This window comes from Littorina saxatilis, linkage group LG12 (assembly GCF_037325665.1).
Source record: "Littorina saxatilis isolate snail1 linkage group LG12, US_GU_Lsax_2.0, whole genome shotgun sequence".
NCBI classification, from domain to species: domain Eukaryota; kingdom Metazoa; phylum Mollusca; class Gastropoda; order Littorinimorpha; family Littorinidae; genus Littorina; species Littorina saxatilis.
In genome coordinates, this window is record NC_090256.1 from 65,632,905 (window position 1) to 65,654,874 (window position 21,970).

At 41.9% G+C, this 21,970-nt stretch overlaps 1 protein-coding gene across 1 annotated transcript in view; it reads right to left on the reverse strand.

Moving 5' to 3' along the window:
* LOC138983163 (integrin alpha-4-like) overlaps nt 1-15,059 on the reverse strand; it is a 16,905-nt gene extending 1,846 nt beyond the window's left edge. The window contains exons 1-10 of the mRNA XM_070356573.1: nt 14,354-15,059; nt 13,177-13,295; nt 12,343-12,425; nt 10,291-10,518; nt 8,301-8,346; nt 6,377-6,460; nt 6,119-6,198; nt 4,177-4,248; nt 728-898; nt 155-260 (exon numbers count right to left, since the gene is read on the reverse strand). Coding sequence (XP_070212674.1) covers nt 155-260; nt 728-898; nt 4,177-4,248; nt 6,119-6,198; nt 6,377-6,460; nt 8,301-8,346; nt 10,291-10,518; nt 12,343-12,425; nt 13,177-13,295; nt 14,354-14,520 — 1,156 coding nt within the window. The 5' untranslated portion in view covers nt 14,521-15,059. The remainder of the gene's footprint in view (nt 1-154; nt 261-727; nt 899-4,176; nt 4,249-6,118; nt 6,199-6,376; nt 6,461-8,300; nt 8,347-10,290; nt 10,519-12,342; nt 12,426-13,176; nt 13,296-14,353) is intronic.
* Nucleotides 15,060-21,970: the final 6,911 nt, after the last annotated feature.

The window sequence follows — 21,970 nt, forward strand, 5'->3', positions numbered from 1 at the left end:
ATTATATGTATAATATATAATAATACAAACAAACTATAAGACCACTGCAATGTAAATAACTTGGGAATACGTCTTTTGAAACCCGGCTTGAGAGGTATTCCACGCGTTGGCACAAAAACCAGGTAGATACAGCAGCCTACAACTCTAATTATACCGTTCAGGGAGTCCCGATTGATGTCTCCAATGCTGCTGATGGCAGAACCGAAGCGAGCGAATGGAATATGGTCACCAGCCAGCGTCACTGTCAGGTTGAAATTATCCTGAAAACAGACGTCAGAAATTAGATCTTGCATGTAAAACAACAACGAACTTACTGCGGACTTCATGGCAGCCACGGTCATGAATATCGAACGCAGAAGAAGAAGAAGAACAACAACAAATAACATGTTAGCTACTCAAATACGGGTTTCCTTCAAGCCCTTGCTTCTCATTATTCTCTCAAGTGGCAGGAGCTTGCAATTGGTTCTGCACACCTCTTACTTACTGTTTGTAGATTGCCACGTTTTATTTTAGGTTGATGCGTTCAGACAATGAGAGAGAACACAGCAACGACCAGTTCCCACCACCGCCAACTACAGCTACAAAATGTTAAAACACACACACACACACACACACACACACACACACACACACACACACACACAGACGCGCGCGCATGCGCACACACACTAACACACGCACTAACACACATCTCAAGAAAGAAAAAAAGCTCAGGAAAGTAACTCACATCGCCACTGACAGCCTCTCCATGACTGATGTAGACGAAGACTCTGCCCTCGTCGTAGGACAGGGATTCGTTGAGGGTCGCCGTGTGTACGGGTGCCCCCACCAGCAGATCCGCCCACCCGTCCCCCGTCACGTCCGCGGCACACAGCACTGACCCAAACGACGAGTACTCCTGTGTGCACATAACATGTATGGGTTATTCTCCAGAGCTGTGTTCCAGTGGAAACAATATTAAGAAGTTGGTATTTCTTTACTTAACTGAAACATTTTAACCATACAAATTGTTTTTCTAAATAAGAACTTGTTCCATATAATTATATATATATCCTTGGCTTAAAGATCCCACGATTGACAAAAGGGTCTTTCCTGGCAAAATTGTATAGGCATAGATAAAAATCTCCACCAAAATACCCGTGTGACTTGGAATAATAGGCCGTGAAAAGTATAGGATATGCGCCGAAATGGCTGCGATCTGCTGGCCGATGTGAATGCGTGATGTATTGTGTAAAAAAATTCTATCTCACACGGCATAAATAAATCCCTGCGCCTTGAATATGTGCGCGATATAAATTGCATAAAATAAAAAAATAAAATAAAAAAATTAAAAAATCCCTGCGCTTAGAACTGTACCCACGGAATACGGGCGATATAAGCCTCATATTGATTGATTGATTGATTGACTTGAAGATAAAGAATTAGAAATACTTTTACATTGTGTTTGTCTACGTTCAGTAAATTACAAGGGTTTTAAAGTACGTCAGTTTCGTAACATGGAAACCAAAGGTTGTGACATGGATTTGAACACTAACACTAATTAAAAATAATTAAAAAATATATTCTATGTTTGTTGTTGCATATCTGTATCATTATTTAACTGGAGTGTTACTGAAAAAAGTAAAAAGAGTACATCCTAGTTGATATTTAATATTCATTATAATCATTTAAAGGACTGAAAATGCATGTCACAAAATGGTACACAGTTCTGGAGAATAACCCGTTGTATAATCGCTGTCCGTCTTCAGAATGTTTGGACATAAACACCTTTTGCGCATGTATACATACCTTTAGAAATAAATTTCCTGTAGACACGAACGCCCTTTCGACTTAAAGATCCTGAAGATATATTTTCCTTGAGAAATAATCTCCCTTTAGACATAAGCGTCCTTTAGACGTATACAAACGCCTTTTTTTTTTAAAGGCTTAATAAATAAACTCTCTTTAGACGTAAAAAGCTCTTTTCAAATAAATACTGTTTAGACATAATCTCCTTTTGGACATAAATGTCCTGTCGACATTAACAACCTCTCAGACATGATATTTCTTTATAATTTTATGTAAACATCCTTTGGACACAAACACCCTTTAATAGACAACATACAACGCTCTTTAGACAAAACCCTCATTTGGACATGAAAGCCCTTTGGACACAAATACCCTTTGGACATAATCTCTCTTTAGACATAATCTCCCTATAGACATAATCTCCTTTTAGACATAATTTGGGTACTCACTACCGGTGTAACACAAAATTTTTACTCCACGAAAAATTTACTCCGGAGTAAATATTTCGTACGAAATCTTTACTCCGAGTACACTTTTCGTACGAGAAAAGAACTCCCGAAGGCACGAAAAATTTACTCCCTCCACGAAATTTTTACTCCCCATTTTTTTTACTTCCAGTAAAAAAAACTCGTACGCAAAAATGGGATGCGGGCGAAGGGATAATGGCAATAAGTGATCTCGCGCACACGAATGTCGCGCTACCCTCCTTCCACCACCAAGACTAACAGGGGACAGGGGAGTAACAATTTCGTACACCTGGCATGGGAAGTTAAATTGCTCGTGTTGGGCTGAAGTAATTTATTCGTTATTTATTCGTCAGGGGAGTAACATTTTTGTACGAAATGTTTACTCGGAACTCACCTGTCTTGCATTGGGGGAGTGCTTTTTTCGTAAAGGGAGTAACTTTTTCGTACGAAATGTTTACTCCGGAGTAAAAATCTCGTGGGAGTAATTTTCTCGTGTTACACCGGGTCGATTGTTTCTGATCGTTGTCCTCCCTCGACCGTCGCTCGGTCCTTAGTTCTCTCTACCTTGAAGTGGAGGTGGCGGAGGGTGGAGGAGGAGGGGGGAGGGTGTTAAGGGGGGGGGGGGGAGGGTGTTGATCAGTGTCCGCTCACTGTCAATCGGTCCTTACTTCTGTATTTTCATGATCTGTAAATCAACGATGCCTTGTCGATTACAAAATCCTCCTTTGTTTGTGTACAAGTTTCTGGCTGGTATGTGGATGGAGAAAATGGGGAGTTGATACCTTGCTTGCTTGCTTGTTTCACCGCTTGGTTACTAGCTTACATGATCCCTGTGGTTTTTCTTTTTTTATCCTCCTCAATGTTCAAGAGATTAAAACAGGCAGCACAATGTTAAATTGTAATGTCCAATGTCGTTTTTACATTTAGTCAAGTTTTGACTAAATGTTTTAACTTAGAGGGGGGAATCGAGACGAGGGTCGTGGTGTGTGTGTGTGTGTGTGTGTGTGTGTGTGTGTGTGTGTGTGTGTAGAGCGATTCAGACTAAACTACTGGACCGATCTTTATGAAATTTGACATGAGAGTTCCTGGGTATGATATCCACAGACGTTTTTTTCATTTTTTTGATAAATATCTTTGATGGCGTCATATCCGGCTTTTCGTGAAAGTTGAGGCGGCACTGTCACGCTCTCATTTTTCAACCAAATTGGTTAACATTTTGGTCAAGTAATCTTCGACAAAGCCCGGACTTCGGTATTGCATTTCAGCTTTGTGGCTTAAAAATTCATTAATGACTTTGGTCATTAAAAATCTGAAAATTGTAAAAAAAAAAAAACATTTTTATAAAATGATCCAAATTTACGTTCATCTTATTCTCCATCATTTTCTGATTCCAAAAACATATAAATATGTTATATTTGGATTAAAAACAAGCTCTGAAAATTAAAAATATAAAACATTTTACCAAAATTAAATTTTCAAAATCAATTTAAAAACACTTTCATTTTATTCCTTGTCGGTTCCTGATTCCAAAAACATATAGATATGATATGTTTGGATTAAAAACACGCTCAGAAAGTTAAAACGAAGAGAGGTACAGAAAAGCGTGCTATCCTTCTCAGCGCAACTACTACCCCGCTCTTCTTGTCAATTTCACTGCCTTTGCCGTGCGCGGTGGACTGACGATGCTACGAGTATACGGTCTTGCTGCGTTGCATTGCGTTCAGTTTCATTTTGTGAGTTCGACAGCTACTTGACTAAATGTTGTATTTTCGCCTTACGCGACTTGTTATTAAATGTATAAAGTACCCTCAGTCAGCTACCTAGTGGTGAGTAGCGCTCTGAAAAAGCGTTCTATGGATTGTTATTTATTATTAGATATAATAATTATAAGTGTTAATATTTCAAGGTGTCTGGAACTGACCTGCTTGCCTTGCTCTGACCACAGCACCCTGAAGTGGACTCGTGACTCGACGGCATGCTCGATCACGTACACCTGCAAACAGTCATGGCGATTGAACCGCAATCATTATGAAAGACATATTAGTATCGTGTGTCCTCAATACAAAATTGGCAAACAAATTCTAGCCTAACACATAACAACAAAATCCCCTCCTCCTTCCCTCTTTCTTTCGTTCCTTTTTACCTTTAGTCAAGTTTTGACTAAATGTTTTAACGTAGAGGGGGAATCGAGACGAGGGTCGTGGTGTGTGTGTGTGTGTGTGTGTGTGTGTGTGTGTGTGTGTGTGTGTGTGTGTGTGTGTGTGTGTGTGTGTGTCTGTCTGTCTGTCTGTCTGTGTGTGTGTGTAGAGCGATTCAGACTAAACTACTGGACCGATCTTTATGAAATTTGACATGAGAGTTCCTGGGTATGAAATCCCCAAACGTTTGTTTCATTTTTTTTTTTATAAATGTCTTTGATGACGTCATATCCGGCTTTTTGTAAAAGTTGAGGCGGCACTGTCACATCCTCATTTTTCAATCAAATTGATTGAAATTTTCGTAAAGCAATCTTCGTCAAAGGCCGGACTTCGGTATTGCATTTGAGCTTGGTGGCTTAAAAATTGATTAATGATTTTGGTCATTAAAAATCTGAAAATTGTAATTAATTTTTTTTTATATGAAACGATCCAAATTTACGTTCATCTTATTCTTCATTATTTTCTGATTCCAAAAACATATACATATGTTATATTCGGATTAAAAACAAGCTCTGAAAATTAAAAATATAAAAATTATTATCAAAATTAAATTTTTGAAATCAATTTAAAAACAATTTCATCTTATTCCTTGTCGGTTCCTGATTCCAAAAACATATAGATATGATATGTTTGGATTGAAAACACGCTCAGAAAGCTAAAACGAAGAGAGGTACACAAAAGCGTGCTGTGCAGCACAGCGAAACCACTACCAGGCTCGTCAGTTTCACTGCGTTTTGCACGAACGGCGGACTACGGTCATTGTGAAAAAAAAATGCAGTGCGTTCAGTTTCATTCTGTGAGTTCCACAGCTTGACTAAATGTAGTAATTTCGCCTTACGCGACTTGTTTTAATATTCTTAAAAAAAAATTTAAAAAAATTAATATCAGTAAATGGTGCTCATGAGCTACATACCAGATTGACAACGCCAACGGTTAAATAACGTACGTGGCAACGAATAATGAGCTTGTGATTTTTGGTATGTGGGTTCGAATCCCGGCCGCTGCCGCGTGGGTTAAGGGTGGAGATTTGTCCGATCTCCCAGGTCAACTTAAGTGCAGACCTGCCAGTGCCTTATCCCCATTCGTGTGTACATGCAAGCACAAGACCAAGTGCGCACGTCGGAAAAAGATCCATGTCAGATTTATAGAAACACGAAAATACCCAGCAAGCTTCCTCCGAAAGCGACGTATGGCTGCTAAAAGGCAGGGTAAAAGCGGTCATACACGTAAACATCCACTCGTGCAAAAACACTAGTGAACGTAGGAGTTTCAGCCCATGAACGCAGAAGAAGAAGAAGGTATATATGTGTCAAAGTGGAGGGATGCTCTAATCGTAAAACCTTCGGCAGGGGTATGGTGTATCACATGATCGTTTACACACATAACACACACAAACTTACGCCGACTAACACACACCCACACCGACACACACACACACACACATACGCACGCACGCACGCCGCGTACAGGCACGCTTTCACGAACGCGCGCACAAACACTCAATGTCTGTCGCAAACACATACACGCACGCATATACGCACGCATACACACGCACGCAGATCCATGCACAATAAATAAAACAACAAGAAATAGAGAGAGAAACAACACATGACTTTTGCAAAGAAACAATGCGAACACAACAACAAACAAGCGCCTGCACTGTACCTTTCCCTTGATTTGTTTGTTAGACACAGCAAAACAGAACCGTGTAGATCCACAAAAGTTGCCAACTGCTACGTCATACCCTTTAAAGATACCAAAAATGACAGAAGTAAATGAGTGATCTAACACACACACACACACACACACACACACACACACACACACACACACTCCCAAACACACGCACACACACACACACACACACACACGCACTCCCAAACACACACACACACACACACACACACACACACACACTAATACCGAGCACGCTGTCTTGTTCCTGGTCAAGAATGGTTTCCATCCGATCATACAATTCCGTCTCCACATCAAAAACAACCACTCCACCTGCACAATCAACAAACCAGGTTTATTTTCAATCAAATATCAAAAGTGCTTTCGTGCGTGCGTGCGTGCGTGCGTGCGTGCGCCTAAAGACCACGTTTTCCTGTGAACTAAGTCGAGTCCACAGTGGCCCTGACCATAGACCATTTATCCTGGACCGCCAACTTGCTCTCTCTCTCCGCTCTTTCTCTCTATTACGAGGTAGCGGCCTCTCGCACAGGAACCTACGCTAAGGCCAAATAAAAAAATAGTCTGTTTACGGTAACCCGACCGACCCTATTTTTTTCGCGCGACCCTAGACTTTTTTTTGGCATTTGGTGAAGAAAAAAGAAAAAAAAATAACGTAAAAATATGGTTTTTTGGAGGAAAAAAAAATTCCCGACCTACCGACCCTATTTTTTGGGCCTATGTTACCGTAAACAGACCTCTTTTTTGGGGGGGCCTTACAAGCCTTTCAGAAATCATGGGGACGTGATATCCGGTGTCGATTGTAAACATGGACGAAGTTGCTGAGGTAAGTTCTGAAAATGCTAAAATAAACTCAGCAAAAGTGCATATGGAACATGTTTTTCGATGAGTTTTGTTAAGTTTAGTTTGGAGTTTTGGAAAATCAAGTTCATTGTCACCTCCCATTGTCACAAATAACTGGAGCGTGCTTTCTTTTAACTGTCTTCGAATCGCTGGCCTTTCAAACCGGACGCGACGCGCCCCTGAAAGTCGAGAGTCGTAACCTCGAAGGGTCACGTGACGAGTTGGCGGTCCAGGCTATTTGGTCTATGCCCTGACGTACCATTTCACTTGAATAGCCAATAAACAACAAATCAACAGACTCTTTTGAGGGGGCCGGTGTAACACAAAATTTTTACTCCACGAAAAATTTACTCCGGAGTAATAATTTCGTACGAAATTACTCCTTCCACGAAATTTTGACTCGCCAAATGTTTTACTTCCAGTAAAAATCACGTACACGAAAATGGGATGCGGACGGAAGAATAATGCCAATATGTGATCTCGCGCAAACAAATGTCACGCTACCCTCCCTCCACCCCTTCCACCACCAAGACTAACAGGGGACAGGGGAGTAAAAGTTGCGTACACCTGGCGTGGGCAGTAAATTGCTCGTGTTAGGGTGGAATAATTTATTCGTTATTTATTCGTCAAGGGAGTAACATTTTCGACCGAAATGTTGACTCGGAACACACCTGTCGTTGGAAGTTATTTTCTCGTGTAATGGGGGAGTAGTTTTTTCGTAAAGGGAGTAACATTTTCGTACGAAATTTTTACTCCGGAGTAAAAATCTCGTGGGAGTAATTTTCTCGTGTTACACCGGGTAGCTATGCTTTGGCGTCACGGGACGGACACGTGTCAACTTCATGTGCAGACTCAGAGACGGTATCCATGTGCCATTCCCGCGTCACCACAGTGGCACGTAAAAGACCTCGGTCATTCTGCCATAAGTGCAAGTGGCTGAAATATGTACCGCCTAAATACGCATACAACTGGGTATCTCATCTAAAGTCAAAGTAACAACAGGTAACATGCCCCTAATGGTTTCACCGTGAGGGCGTAAAACATCATGTATCTACCTATCTGGCTGTTTCCTGTGAAGAGAATGATTCCTTTTGATTAAATAATATCCATCCTTTAAAAAAAATATATACACCCAATATTTCTTATTCTTTCAGATGATATGAGATTGGATCCGTATTACTCTCACTTAATCTAGTTACACCGTAAAGCCGTATGTATTTAAAGAACTTAAACCCCTTTGTTTGTTTTTAAAAAGTGTTCTTTGGCAGAAGCTGAGTCTAAGAACAAAGAAAAGGTCTTGCATTTGACTGACCTCTCGAGGCGCTGAAGCCCGGAGCGCCAATCACAACTTTTCCTGACTGAAAAATAAAACCATCATAATTATTCTGATAATAACTAACTTGACACAAGCGTTCAGTTGAGTTAGGTTAGCAGACACACACAGACACGCACAGACACACCGACACACACATACACACACACACGCACACGCACGCACACACACACACACACACACACACACACACATACACACACTCACACACACACACACGCACACACACACACACAAACACACACACACACACACACGCACACACACACACACACACACACACACACACACACACCATGAAAACATGGGTTACAGGTTTATCTTAGTGCATTCTCACATCCATCGAGCACCGCGCTAACTGACTCTTACGGCCCATTCATCCAAATATGACACTGGATTCCGCCAACCTTTGCATTCATCAACTTTTGTGTCCATGCCAGAAACCCTTGCATCCATCAACCATTGCATCCAGCGACCCTTGCATCTATTGACCACTGCATCCATCATCCCTTGCATCCATCAACCCTTGCATCCATCATCCCTTGCATCCATCAACCCTTGCATCCATCATCCCTTGCATCCATCAACTCTTGCATCCATCAACTCTTGCGTCAATCATCCCTTGCATCCATCAACCCTTGCATCCATCATCCCTTGCATCCATCAACCCTTGCATCCATCATCCCTTGCAACCATCAACCCTTGCATCCATCAACCCCTGCATCCATCAACCCTTGCATCCATCATCCCTTGCAACCATCAACCCTTGCATCCATCAACCCTTGCATCCATCATCCCCTGCATCCACCAACCCTTTCATCCATCAACTCTTGTGTCAATCAACCCTTGCACCCATCAACCCTTGCATCCATCATTGTATTCATCAACCCTTGCATCCACCAACCCAGCATCCATCAACCCCTGCATCCATCATCTCTTGATTCCATCAACCCTCGCATCGATCAACCCCTGCATCCATCAACCCTTGCATCCATCAACCCTTGCATCCATCAACCCTTGCATCCATCAACCCCTGCATTCACCAACCCTTGCATCCATCAACCCCTGCATCCATCAACTCTTGCATCCATCAACTCTTGCGTCAATCAACCCTTGCACCCATCAACCCTTGCATCCATCAACCCTCGCATCCATCAACACTTGCAGCCATCAACCCTCGCATCCATCAACACTTGCAGCCATCAACTCTTGCATCCGGCAACCCTTGTATCCATCAACCCTTGACATCCATCAACCCACCCCCCGCGGGTTAGGGGGAGTCCCATATTGGTTGGGACTAGAAAGAATTTACCCGATGCTACCCAGCATGTCGTAAGAGGCGACTAACGGTTCTGTTTCTTCTCTTCTTTTGTCTTATTTCTGCCTTACCAGTCCTTTCACCTATATTTCCTTCCAAGAAAGCTCTCCCTACTATTCCCTGCAGTTTTCCAATTCTTTTCTTGTTGTCTTATTTCTACCTGACTGGATCCATCACCTTTATTTCACTTACCAAAAGTCTTCTTTTCCACATCCTTATTTCTCTGCACCCCGCATGTCGTATGAGGCGACTAACGGATTCTGTTTCTCCTTTAACCCTTGTTAAGTGGTTCTTGTATAGAATATAGTCAATGTTTGTAAAGATTTTAGTCAAGCAGTATGTAAGAAATGTTTAGTCCTTTGTACTGGAAACTTGCATTCTCCCAGTAAGGTCATATATTGTACTACGTTGCAAGCCCCTGGAGCAATTTTTTGATTAGTGCTTTTGTGAACAAGAAACACTTAACAAGTGGCTCTATCCCATCTCCCCCCTTTCCCCTATTCCATCTCCCCCTTTCCCTCGTCGCGATATAACCTTCGTGGTTGAAAACGACGTTAAACACGAAATAAAGAAAGAAATCCATCAACCCTTGCAATACGCCCCCCCCCCCCCCCTTTCCATGACAGTGACCAATTCATTCCCATTTCTTACCCCATCGCCGTCTGCAGAGAAGCCAAACTCCGCTGCACCGTTCTTCATCTGTCTCGTTATTCGTCCAGATATGGAGATGTCAGCGGTGTAATTGTTGCCCCTACTGTTGAAGTAGGGCAAGATCCCGGGGCGGCCGTCGTCGGTCCCATACAGGACTTTGCATCGACCCACGTTGAATATGAAATTCTTATCCCAGTATTTCAAGTCTGACCACATCGGGCCACACACCTGGAGGCAATTAAACAGTTGTGACTTGATAATTGAATTGGACCAAGATGTATGTGGGAGTGTGTGGGTTTCGTGATGACATTGCTTTTGTGATTTTAGTGGCGTTCACATACCTGTTGATTGTTGTGATTCACACTTCTGAACTAAAGGTGTGGGCGGATATAGTGTTGTTGTTCACATTATTGAACAAGATGCATGGGCGGGTATATTGCAGTGGTTCGTATTACTGAACTTGATGTATGGGGGAGTATACTGCGGTGGTTCACATTACGGAACAAAAATGTATGGGCGAGTATACTGTCGTGGTTGACATTACTGAAAAATATGAATGGGCGAGTATACTGTCGTGGTTGACATTACTGAAAAATATGTATGGGCGAGTATAGTGCAGTGGTTCACATTACTGAAAAATATGTATGGGCGAGTATACTGTCGTGGTTGATATTAGTGAAAAATATGTATGGGCGAGTATACTGTCGTGGTTCACATTACTGAAAAATATGTATGGGCGAGTATACTGTTGTGGTTCACATTACTGAAAAATATGTATGGGCGAGTATACTGTCGTGGTTGATATTAGTGAAAAATATGTATGGGCGAGTATACTGTCGTGGTTCACATTACTGAAAAATATGTATGGGCGAGTATACTGTTGTGGTTGACATTACTGAAAAATATGTATGGGCTAGTATACTGTCGTGGTTCACATTACTGAACAAATATGTATGGGCGAGTATACTGTCGTGGTTCACATTACTGAAAAGTAGTGTCGTGGTTATAACTACTGAACAAAATGTATGGATGAGTATAGTGCAGTGGTTCACATTACTGAACAAGATGTACAGGCTAGTATACTGTCGTGGTTCACATTACTGATTACACATCTGATATAACTTAAAGGCACAGTAAGCCTCCCGTAAACCATCACAGATACTGTCAGGCTTTTACACACAGTACAAACACCCTTCTATTTGAACGCTCACCAAACGGGAACATCCTAGGTGCCCTACGTAAAGAGCGAGCAATTTTTAAAGAATTAATTTTGCGCCGATTGTTGAGAGACAATCGGACCGTGGTGCGTTTTGGCGCTAGACCTAACTTTTAAAATCTAAATAATAAATTGACAGCTTGTTACACAAACATTCTTAAATCATAAAAGAATTCTTTTTTCATCAAGACAATTCGAAGTTTGAAAGTTTGAAAAAAGAAAAGCCCGGAAGCAGGGTCACGCAAGGTCGTGGTTCTCGTAGAAGACGACGGTTTATGCCGATCGCCAGTTCCTCTGAACAGTCAAAAGCCATCGGCTCGAGTTCTTGTGAACCACAGCCGTTTGTTTCGTGCATAGTCAGAGACCTCTGTACATAATAACGTGCTATTGCAGATAAGCTCACATTGAGTCGCATTCAAATTACTAACTAACGTCTACATTGTGAAAAAAGGGAAATTGGATCACACGGGTTCACGATGGCTCAGGGGTAAGATAAACCACCAAAAATGAATTCTTTGAAAATTGCTTGCTCTTTACGGAGGGCACCTAGGATGTTCTCAAGCGGTGAGTGTTTAAATGAAAGGGTGTTTGTACTGTGTGTAAAAGCCTGACAGCATCTGTGATGGTTTACGGGAGGCTTACTGTGCCTTTAACTACCGTGGTGGTTGTTGTTTAAGGGTGTTTTGTTGTTGTTGTTGTTTATTTGGTTATTGTTGTTGGGGTTGTTTGTTTTGTTGTTGTTGTTTTTTGGGGTGGGTGTTGGTTTTTTTTTTGGGGGGGGGGCAGACGATGGAGGAGAGAGGGTACGGTGGAATATGAGAAAAAAGGTAACTTACCACGGCAGTGTTTTTGTTCGCCAATGCCATGGCTAGTCCAAACAGTTCGCTGTCTTCACTGAACCTTCCCGCACGCTGAAAATCTGTTCAACCGCAAATAAATAAAATGAACGTTTGATAGTGAGAGGATCTTTTCTTTATTTTAAGTCACCTATTAGATTGCATCAAAGCTATTAGAGATCACAGAGCACTTTTCGTCTTTGGTCACTGTCGTGTAAAGACACGTTCCGTGATCGCAAGCACTACGTACACGTACTTCGAACAAACATTGACAGTGTGGGCTGATTTTCTATTCATGTTGTCTTAAATATATGTAGAAGTAATTTATGAAAGTTCTTGTTATGAACAGTGTCATGGCCTACTGACCTTACTTAGAAACAAACGCACACACACGCCCCCCCCCCCCAACACACACACACACACACACACACACACGTGAAGACAGAGACACACGCACGCGCAGGAACGCCGGCACGTACACACACACACACACACACACACACTCACACACACACACACATACACACATACACACACAAATAGGCTACATAGGCAAACACCTACACATACACACACACACACACACACGCTGGCACGCACACACACACACTGGTACGCCAACTCTCACTCACACACACTGACACGTACACACACACACACACACACGCACGCACGCACACATAGAAACACACACACAGACACACACACACATACATTATCTCCTCCCACTACCATTCCCCTGTCCACCCCCACCCCCCCCCCCCCCCCCCCCACCCTCCCCCCCCCTCTCTCTCTCTCTCTCTCTCTCTCTCTCTCTCTCTCTCTCTCTCTCACTTTGTTCAGGTGTTGAGGTATCTTTGGCACAGGCACTTGCTATGTTTGGAAAGCAGTAGTAGTGAATTCCAGACGTGTTCCGAATGGTCACAACCGTTTTGGGGGCGCCGACTAATAACCTGCGTCCAGACAGTTATAACTTGAAGCCAGCAGTGCTTGTTTGTGTCAGTGTCAGACATTGACAGAATAATGTCAGATCTTCAGTGTCAATGTTAGTCATTGACATATTGATGTAAAATATTTAGTGTGCAGCGTCAGTAACTGACAGATTAATGTCAGATCCTCAGTGTCAGTGTTACTGATGACAGATTGAAGTCAGATCGTCAGTGTCAGTGTCAGACATTGACAAGTTGATGCCAGAACCTCAGTGTCAGTGTTAGACATTAACAGATTAATGTCAGATCGCCAGTGCCAGTGTCAGACATTTGACTCTTTGGAGTAATCATAGCCAGACCCTCAGTGTCAACATTAACAGATATATGTCAGATCTTCAGTGTCACCATGTCAGTCATTGTCAGATTTATGACAGATCCTTACAGAGTCGGTGTCAGACATCGATCATTTAAAGTCAGATCGTTTCTGTCAGTGACTTACATTGACAGACTGATGTCAAATACTCCGTGTCAGAATCAGTCATTGACAGATTGAAGTCAGAGCCTCAGTGTCAGACATTGACAGATTGATGTCAAATCCCCAGTGTCAATGACAGCCATTGACAGATTCATGTCAGATCCATAGGGTCAGTGTCCGTTATCGATATTTTCTTTTGAGTCAGTAAAGACATTCATAAGTTATATAAGATCCTTTTAGTTATGGTAGTCATGTATTCATGATTTAAATCAGATTCTCTACGTCAGTGTAATGCATTCATTATTTGATGTCAGGCCCTAAATGTCAGTGTCAGACATTGATTTTGTTTTTGTAAGGTATTCTGTGCTGACCCTATCACTGATGAAAACATTGATAATTTGTGGAAGATACTCTATGTCAAGGTCATGCATTCATAATTTCATGGAAGATCGTCAACGTCGGTGTCGAAGTGAGGTGAGATGGTCAAAAGACACACATACATCTGAGAAAAAAAGTTCTTCAGACTGTTTTGCATCAAGGCATAAAAATCTGAGGGTGATTTTTGGTAAAGAATAAAGCGCAGTTGCAGCTTTTTTTTGTAACGTACCTTGTTGATTTATTCGCATACTGGATGAATTCAGCGGTGTAACCGAATGATGTTCCATTACTGCCTTGGTGTACCACAGCATTTTTCACATCAATGTTGAAAGACTCCGAAAGAAACACAACGCTACTCAGAAAGATCACACACCGAGCATTGACAAAGAGATCCATTTTGTATCACTGTCAGTAATAAATCACACAGATTTGATCAGTTTTATTCAACAGATAAATTATGTGTTCTTCTTTTTTCTTCCGGAACTTGGCGTGTCCTGTTACACAAATGTCCGCGTTTCACTGGCAACGTGCATAGTGGTTCGGTCACAAAAGGACGGTATCATTGCCGGTGTAACACGAAATTTTTACTCCACGAAAAATTTACTCCGGAGTAAATATTTCGTACGAAATTCTTACTCCGAGTACACTTTTCGTACGAGAAAAGAACTCCCCAAGGCACGAAAAAATTACTCCCTCCACGAAATTTTTACTCCCCATTTATTTTACTTCCAGTAATAATCTCGTACGCAAAAATGGGATGCGGGCGAAGGGATAATGCCAGTAAGTGATCTCGCGTACACGAATGTCGCGCTACCCTCCTTCCACCCCTTCCACCACCAAGACTAACAGGGGACAAGGGAGTAAAAATGTCGTACACCTGGCATGGGAAGTTAAATTGCTTGTGTTTGGGTGAAGTAATTTATTCGTTATTTATTCGTCAGGGGAGTAACAGTTTTGTACGAACTGTTTACTCGGAACTCACCTGTCTTGGGGAGTAATTTTCTCGTGAAACGGGGGAGTGCTTTTTTCGTAAAGGGAGTAACTTTTTTGTACGAAATGTTTACTCCGGAGTAAAAATCTCGTGGGAGTAATTTTCTCGTGTTACACCGGCTTGCGCACAGAAGACCTCTTCAAATGATAAAACTGTACACTTCATTTAGCTTTCAAGGGGCCGTCACTAACAGCCCATATTTTTTTCTTTTGTTGGCTCACACAAAATCAGGGTTATTGAATGTTTCAAGAAAACTGCGGCTGTCTTTTTCAATGTTGTGTTTACAGTAAACCAACCCTACTTGTTTTCCTATGTCTCGAGCGATGAAAATCGTGGCACGCAGACGATACCAGTTGCATAAAGACACAGTCGTTGACTTACTTCCGGCAACTGGGCCCACGTTTCCGGTAGCCAGGCCGCACACACGTCAGTTAGGGTCCGGTTGGCCGTATCTCGTTTGACCGTATGATTGACGTCGCCCCCGCCCAGTTAACCGTGACAGTAACCGAAGCGTTGTAGCGGTTGACCGTATTGGAAAGTCTCGTTTGACCGTATGATTTTACCTGATCGTGGGCGTGCGTGTATGTGTATGTGTGTGTGTGTGTGTGTGTGTGTGCAAGAAAAAAATGAGGCTACACTCCGCTTTTTGACAGCTGGTCAACCACCACAGCCGCGCAAAAGGCGATACGTTGACGCATCAAAGCGTCTTGAACGGTTGAAAGAAGAACTGGACACAGCAAAAGGAGATATTACTAGTTATATCGATGCCTGTGCAGCTGTTGTGAGCTTGGGGTAATCTCCCTTTGTCTCAGTTGAATCACTACCTCTATAGAACAACTTTTAGTCGTTTTTATTACAGTCACGGTGACATGTGATTTTCTTAATTGACAAACATATTTGAATGAGAAACACCTTTTATCTCTGTGTTACTATTTGTTATTAGCGAATACACCTGCCATTTAACAAAATTTGGGATTTGTGTGTGTGTGTGTGTGTGTGTGTGTGTGTGTGTGTGTGTGTGTGTGTGTGTGTGTGTGTGTGTGCACAAATGAAAAACAACCAAACATGAGCAAATACGGTCAAACGAGACTGCGAGTCTGTTCCAATGAATGCATACGGTCAAACGAGATACGGTCAAACGAGATACGGCCAACCGTGATACGGCCAACCAAGATACGGCCAACCGAGTAGGCTACACCAGCATCCGTGTGTGTAATACAATACTGCCAGTTGTGTACGAGGTTTTGAGTTATGTCGATAATACGCCAAGTCATTTCCTTTTGATGTGCTTTGTTTTGTCTCCTTGGCGGGTGTAAGAATTGGTTTAAAAGGAGACTGGCTTTCGCTTGTAAATCGGCGAAAGCGCACTGTCAGTTAAAGGCACAGTAAGCCTCCCGTAAACCATCACAGATACTGTCAGGCTTTTACACACAGTACAAACACCCTTCCATTTGAACGCCCACCAAACGGGAACATCGTAGGTGCCCTACGTAAAGAGCGAGCAATTTTTAAAGAATTAATTTTGCGCCGATTGCTCAGAGACAATCGGACCGTGGTGCGTTTTGGCGCTAGATCTAACTTTTAAAATCTAAATAATAAATTGACAACTTGTTACACAAACATTCTTAAATCATAAAAGAATTATTTTTTCATCAAGACAAGATCAGTACAATTCGAAGTTTTGAAAGTTTGAAAAAAGAAAAGCCCGGAAGCAGGACATAACGCAAAGTCGTGGTTCTCGTTGCAGACGACGGTTTAGAGGCATCGCCAGTTCCTCTGAACAGTCAAAAGCCATCGCTAGAGTTCTTGTGAACCACAGCCGTTTGTTTCGTCTATAGTGAGAGGTACATAATAACGTGCTATTGCAGATAAGCTCACATCTAGTCGCATTCAAATTACTAACTGACGACTACATTGTGAACAAGCATTGACCTTAACAGTCAAAATAGCCGGGGTAGGACATGGATACCGTCTCTGCAGAAACAGTTGACCTGTGACCTAATCCGCGACCTTAAGTCACGCAACAGTTTCAAACCATACTGAGAGATAGCGAGAGAAAGAGACAATGACAATGACAATGACAATGACAATTCTTTATTTTACGAGGGTAACAGAATAAGCATTGGTATACTTTTTTGCATCTGGCCCTCGCCCTAAAGAGGGACTAAATCTACTATAATAACTACTACTACATACTTACATAATTAGTAAAACAGTATAAGTTTATGTACATAAGTGCATTATTTGAAACATTGTAGTTTATAAATGTTCATGACAAGGTGCAAAGCAAAAATTTGCAAGTCAATTAGAGTCAGAATACTATGCAATAGTACTTCAACTCTGCAAGACAATGGATAGTATGCAGAACATCATAATTTCGTGAACAAAACTTAAATCAAAAGTGAGTAACTGTGCCCCAAAGGATATAACAATCAAGAATATACTATTTTCGTTAAATGGGATATATATTTGTTTTTGAAAGAATCTGTGCTGGTAGCTTCCCGTAAGGCATTCGGAAGAGCGTTCCAGAGACGGCCACCTGAATAAACTAGACTAGACTTAAATAAGTCTATCCTAGGAAGAGGAGTGTTAAATTTCATAAGGTGATGTGAATTCTTCAAAGAGAACTTTGAACAAATGGTTTGGGGTAGAGTTTCGGATATAATTTTATGCATAAAGATTCCTTTGTTAAAAAGCAGTCTTGACTTTAGAGGTAAGATCCCTAAATGTATGTAGTCTAACTCTGTGAGGGTAGTGTGCTTTAGTAATACTACTTTTAGCGCTCTTTTATGTAATCTGCTAAGTGGTTTTAAGGAATTTTCACTTGCTGAGTCCCATAGAGTGGATGCGTAATCAATAACAGATTGAATATGAGCAATGAAGAATAACTTTCTGGTGTGGCAGTTCAGGAAGTGTTTAATTCTAGATAAGAGATACACTTTCTTTGACACCACTTTACTAAGTTGCTCTATGTGGGTTGACCAAGACAAGTTGTTATCGATATTAACACCCAGCAGTTTGTGATGGTCGACTTTTTCCACTATTTCACCATCTATCATTAAAGCAGGACCAGCTGAACAAATATTCTGGCGTTTTTGTCTTGTTGTTATGACCATATATTTGGTTTTCTTTGGGTTAAGAGACATATGGTTTAGTTCAGTCCACTCTGTCAACTGGTTTAAACTCCTTTGAAGTGATTCTGATAAGCGAGTTAAATTTGTGTTGCTGGAGTGAATTGTGGTGTCATCTGCAAAAAGTTCACATACATTTTGAATATGTAGGGGGAGGTCATTAATGTATATAGAGAAGAGGAGGGGTCCTAAAACCGATCCTTGTGGTACACCGTATTTTACTTCTTGCATGCTCGACGCCGAGGCGTTTGTTAGTACAGATTCTGAGAGAGAGAGAGAGAGAGAGAGAGAGAGAGAGAGAGAGAGAGAGAGAGAGAGAGAGACAGAGAGAGGGGTGGGGGAGAGACAGCATGACAGACAGACAGACAGACAGAGCTGTCGGCATCAAAGTAACAGATTAACAACAACAGTCGTCGCCGAGACCTTATTTCAGATAGTCTCGACTAACCACTGAGACGCCTGTACACAACACCGCTTTCCTTTCCCGAAGCCGTGACAACTGAACTTTGGAATAGTACACCTCAGTCTTCATTACCTCCAGACTGAGATCTTTCACTTCCAGCTGACTACCATCCCACCCCCACCCCCCCTGTCTCCCCCCCCCCCCCCCCCTCCCCAGTCCCTCAGTGGGCAGAGAGGTGTCACCGTCAGCTAATTGAGGTCACCTGTACTCACTCAGAGCAAAACCACTCACGAATGCATGCACGTGACATGGCCAAGCACTCGAAGGGAAGTAACTCGGATTCTGGGTGCGGGAATTCCCACAAACATAGGAATCTGTCAGTTGGTTTCGTCCCCTGGCTCGGTTTGTAAAAGCGTTAAAAGCTAATATCTTCCGTTTGACTACCGTTAGGAATGTAATTTTTTGCATATACCCGTCTAACCCTATTCCTTACAATTTCACGAAATTTGAGCTTCATTGACCCAGAAATACAAGTCTTACCCGACTTGTTTGTAAGACATCGCCCGCCCGCCGGCCTCAAACAAACTGCAAAACAAACAAACAAACAGACAGAGCAAATCCAGTAAGCCCCATTATACTAATGGCGGCTTCAAAAGGGAAACTGGATCACACGGGTTTACGATGGCTCAGGGGTAAGATAAACCACGCAAAAATAAATTCTTTGACAATTGCTCGCTCTTTACGGAGGGCACCTTGGATGTTCCCGTTTGGTGAGCGTTCAAATGGAAGCCGGGTGTTTGTACTGTGTGTAAAAGCCTGACAGTATCTCTGCCGTGTGCTGACAAAACCGAGTAAGTCCACTGAACCTAGTTCTGAGATAAACGACTTTTTCTGTTTTATTACATTTCTCAAAAGTGACGATTATCTTGATCAACCTACAGAGATAATAAGATAAATAGCATTAATGTACGTTTACAACCCGAGTTTGATAATGATCTGATGGATGGTTTTTGTTTTGTTGGGCATTTTGTGGACTTACTTGGTTTTGTCACTTTTTTCCATTATATCAGATCTAAAAAAATTGACAGATCTAAGCAAGTGGACTTACTTGGTTTTGTCAAAACATTTGGAAGAAAAAGTAATGCTTTTTTTGAGGATGAAAGTCGCTTGTTCATTTCAATGCGTTATTCTCTCAGGTGCCAGGAGAAACGTTCCGTATAACTCTCGCTTACTCTATTACACATGTCGTGTGCACATTAGAGCGCTTACTTCCCTTTGCTTATTTGATCTCTAAACAACGCTCTGGCTCATTTCGGTACGATTCTCACAGATACTTTCGAAGCGAACCTGTAACAATGTGTGCGTTTGTGTGTTTGTTCTGATTAAAACCAGTCTTGATCTAAGGACTATGTCCAGTCAAGAATAAAAGCTGGTTCTTGTGTATGACTGTGTACGTGAGTGTTAGTTTGAGTGCCTTGGAGAATGATGAGCATATCCGATTGCGGAGAATTGCTAAAATACATATTATTTACGTACAAGTTTTTTAAGCTACACAGCATGTTTTGTTGTTCCGGTAATGTTTTGTTGTTGTAAGTTTGGGTGGTACGGTTACTACTATAGTTACAACCTTAAATCACATTATTTGAAATTCAAATCAAACACTAACCCGGGTTTGATGTCTTAGAAATATTTCTGGACATTAAAATGCTAGCACAGGCACGAAAGTGATTTTATTGCAGGTGTCAATGTTTCCTGAATCTATTTATAGATGTGTTACGTTTGAATTGATATTAAAGGCAGAGTAAGCCTCCCGTAAACCATCACAGAGCTCCCCGAGCGTCTAAATACAGTACAAGCATACTTCCATTTGAACGCTCACCGAACGGGAACATCCTGGCTGCTTTCTGTTGAGCGTGAGACATTTTCCAAGAATTTATTTTCGTAGACTTGTTCCGTTAACAACAACGGCGCCTCGTTTTTGCGCTAGACCTAACTTTTAAAATCTAAATAATAAATTGACAGCTTGTTACACAAACATTCTTTAATCATAAAAGAATTCGTTTTTCATCAAGACAAGATCAGAACAATTCGAAGTTGTGAAAGTTTAAAAAAAGAAAAGCCCGGAAGCAGGGTCACGCAAGGGTCGTAGCAGACGACGGCCGGTTTATCAGTGCAAATCGCCGTTCCTCTCAACAGTCAAAAGCCATCGCTAGAGTTCTTGTGAACCACAGCCGTTGTTTCGTGCATAAAAAAAACGTGCTATTGTAGACAAGCTCACGTCGAGTCGCATTCAAATGACTAACTATGACGACTGCATTGTGAAAAGGGAAAACTGGATCACACGGGTTCACGATGGCTCAGGGGTAAGATAAACCACGCAAAAATAAATTCTTTGAAAATTGTTCGCTCTTTACGGAGGGCACCTAGGATGTTCTCAATTGGTGAGTGTTTAAATGAAAGGGTGTTTGTACTGTGTGTAAAAGCCTGACCGTATCTGTGATGGTTTACGGGAGGCTTACTCTGCCTTTAAGCAATTCAGGTGCCGTGTGGACATGGTACGAAAACATTCACTGTCCCGATTGACGGGTTTTAACAGCGAGGACGCAATTTTTGTGAAGGCGTTTTAGAACTGCTTCTTCTTCTTCTTTTGCGTTCGTGGGCTGAAACTCCCACGTACACGTGTGCTTTTGCACGAGTGGATTTGTACGTGGATGACCGTTTTTACAAAACCATTTAGGCAGCCATACGCCGTTTTCGGTGAAAGCATGCTGGGTATTTTCGTGTTTCTATAACCCACCAAACTCTGCTTTGGACTGCACGATCTTTTCCGTGCGCACTTGGTCTTGTGCTTGCGTGTACGCACGAAGGGTGATAAGGCACCAGCAGGCCTGCACGTAAGTTGACCTGGGATATCGGAAAAATCTTCACCTTAATTACCCGTCAGGTGCGGCCGGGATTCGAACCCACGACCTTCCGCTTTGGTAAGTCTTTTTTTTTTCAAAATGATATTTTTTGTTCATCAAAAAGAAGAAATCAATGCGCATCTTGTGTGCTAATTTCTACTTTTTAGAGTGCTTAGATAAGCAGATATGAACAAGTAAGTCCACAACCAAAAACAACTTTTTAAGTGTGCATGAATGTTTTGACAAAACCAAGTAAGTCCAAGGGGTTCCCAATTTTCCTTTTATGATAGTTTTAAAATTCTTGTCAGACGACCCATACAGAAAATACGTCATTTTAAGTTTAGAACTCACAAATGACGTCATTTAAAGTTTAGAACACACAAATGACCTCTTTCGATAAGGCGAGACATAATGACGT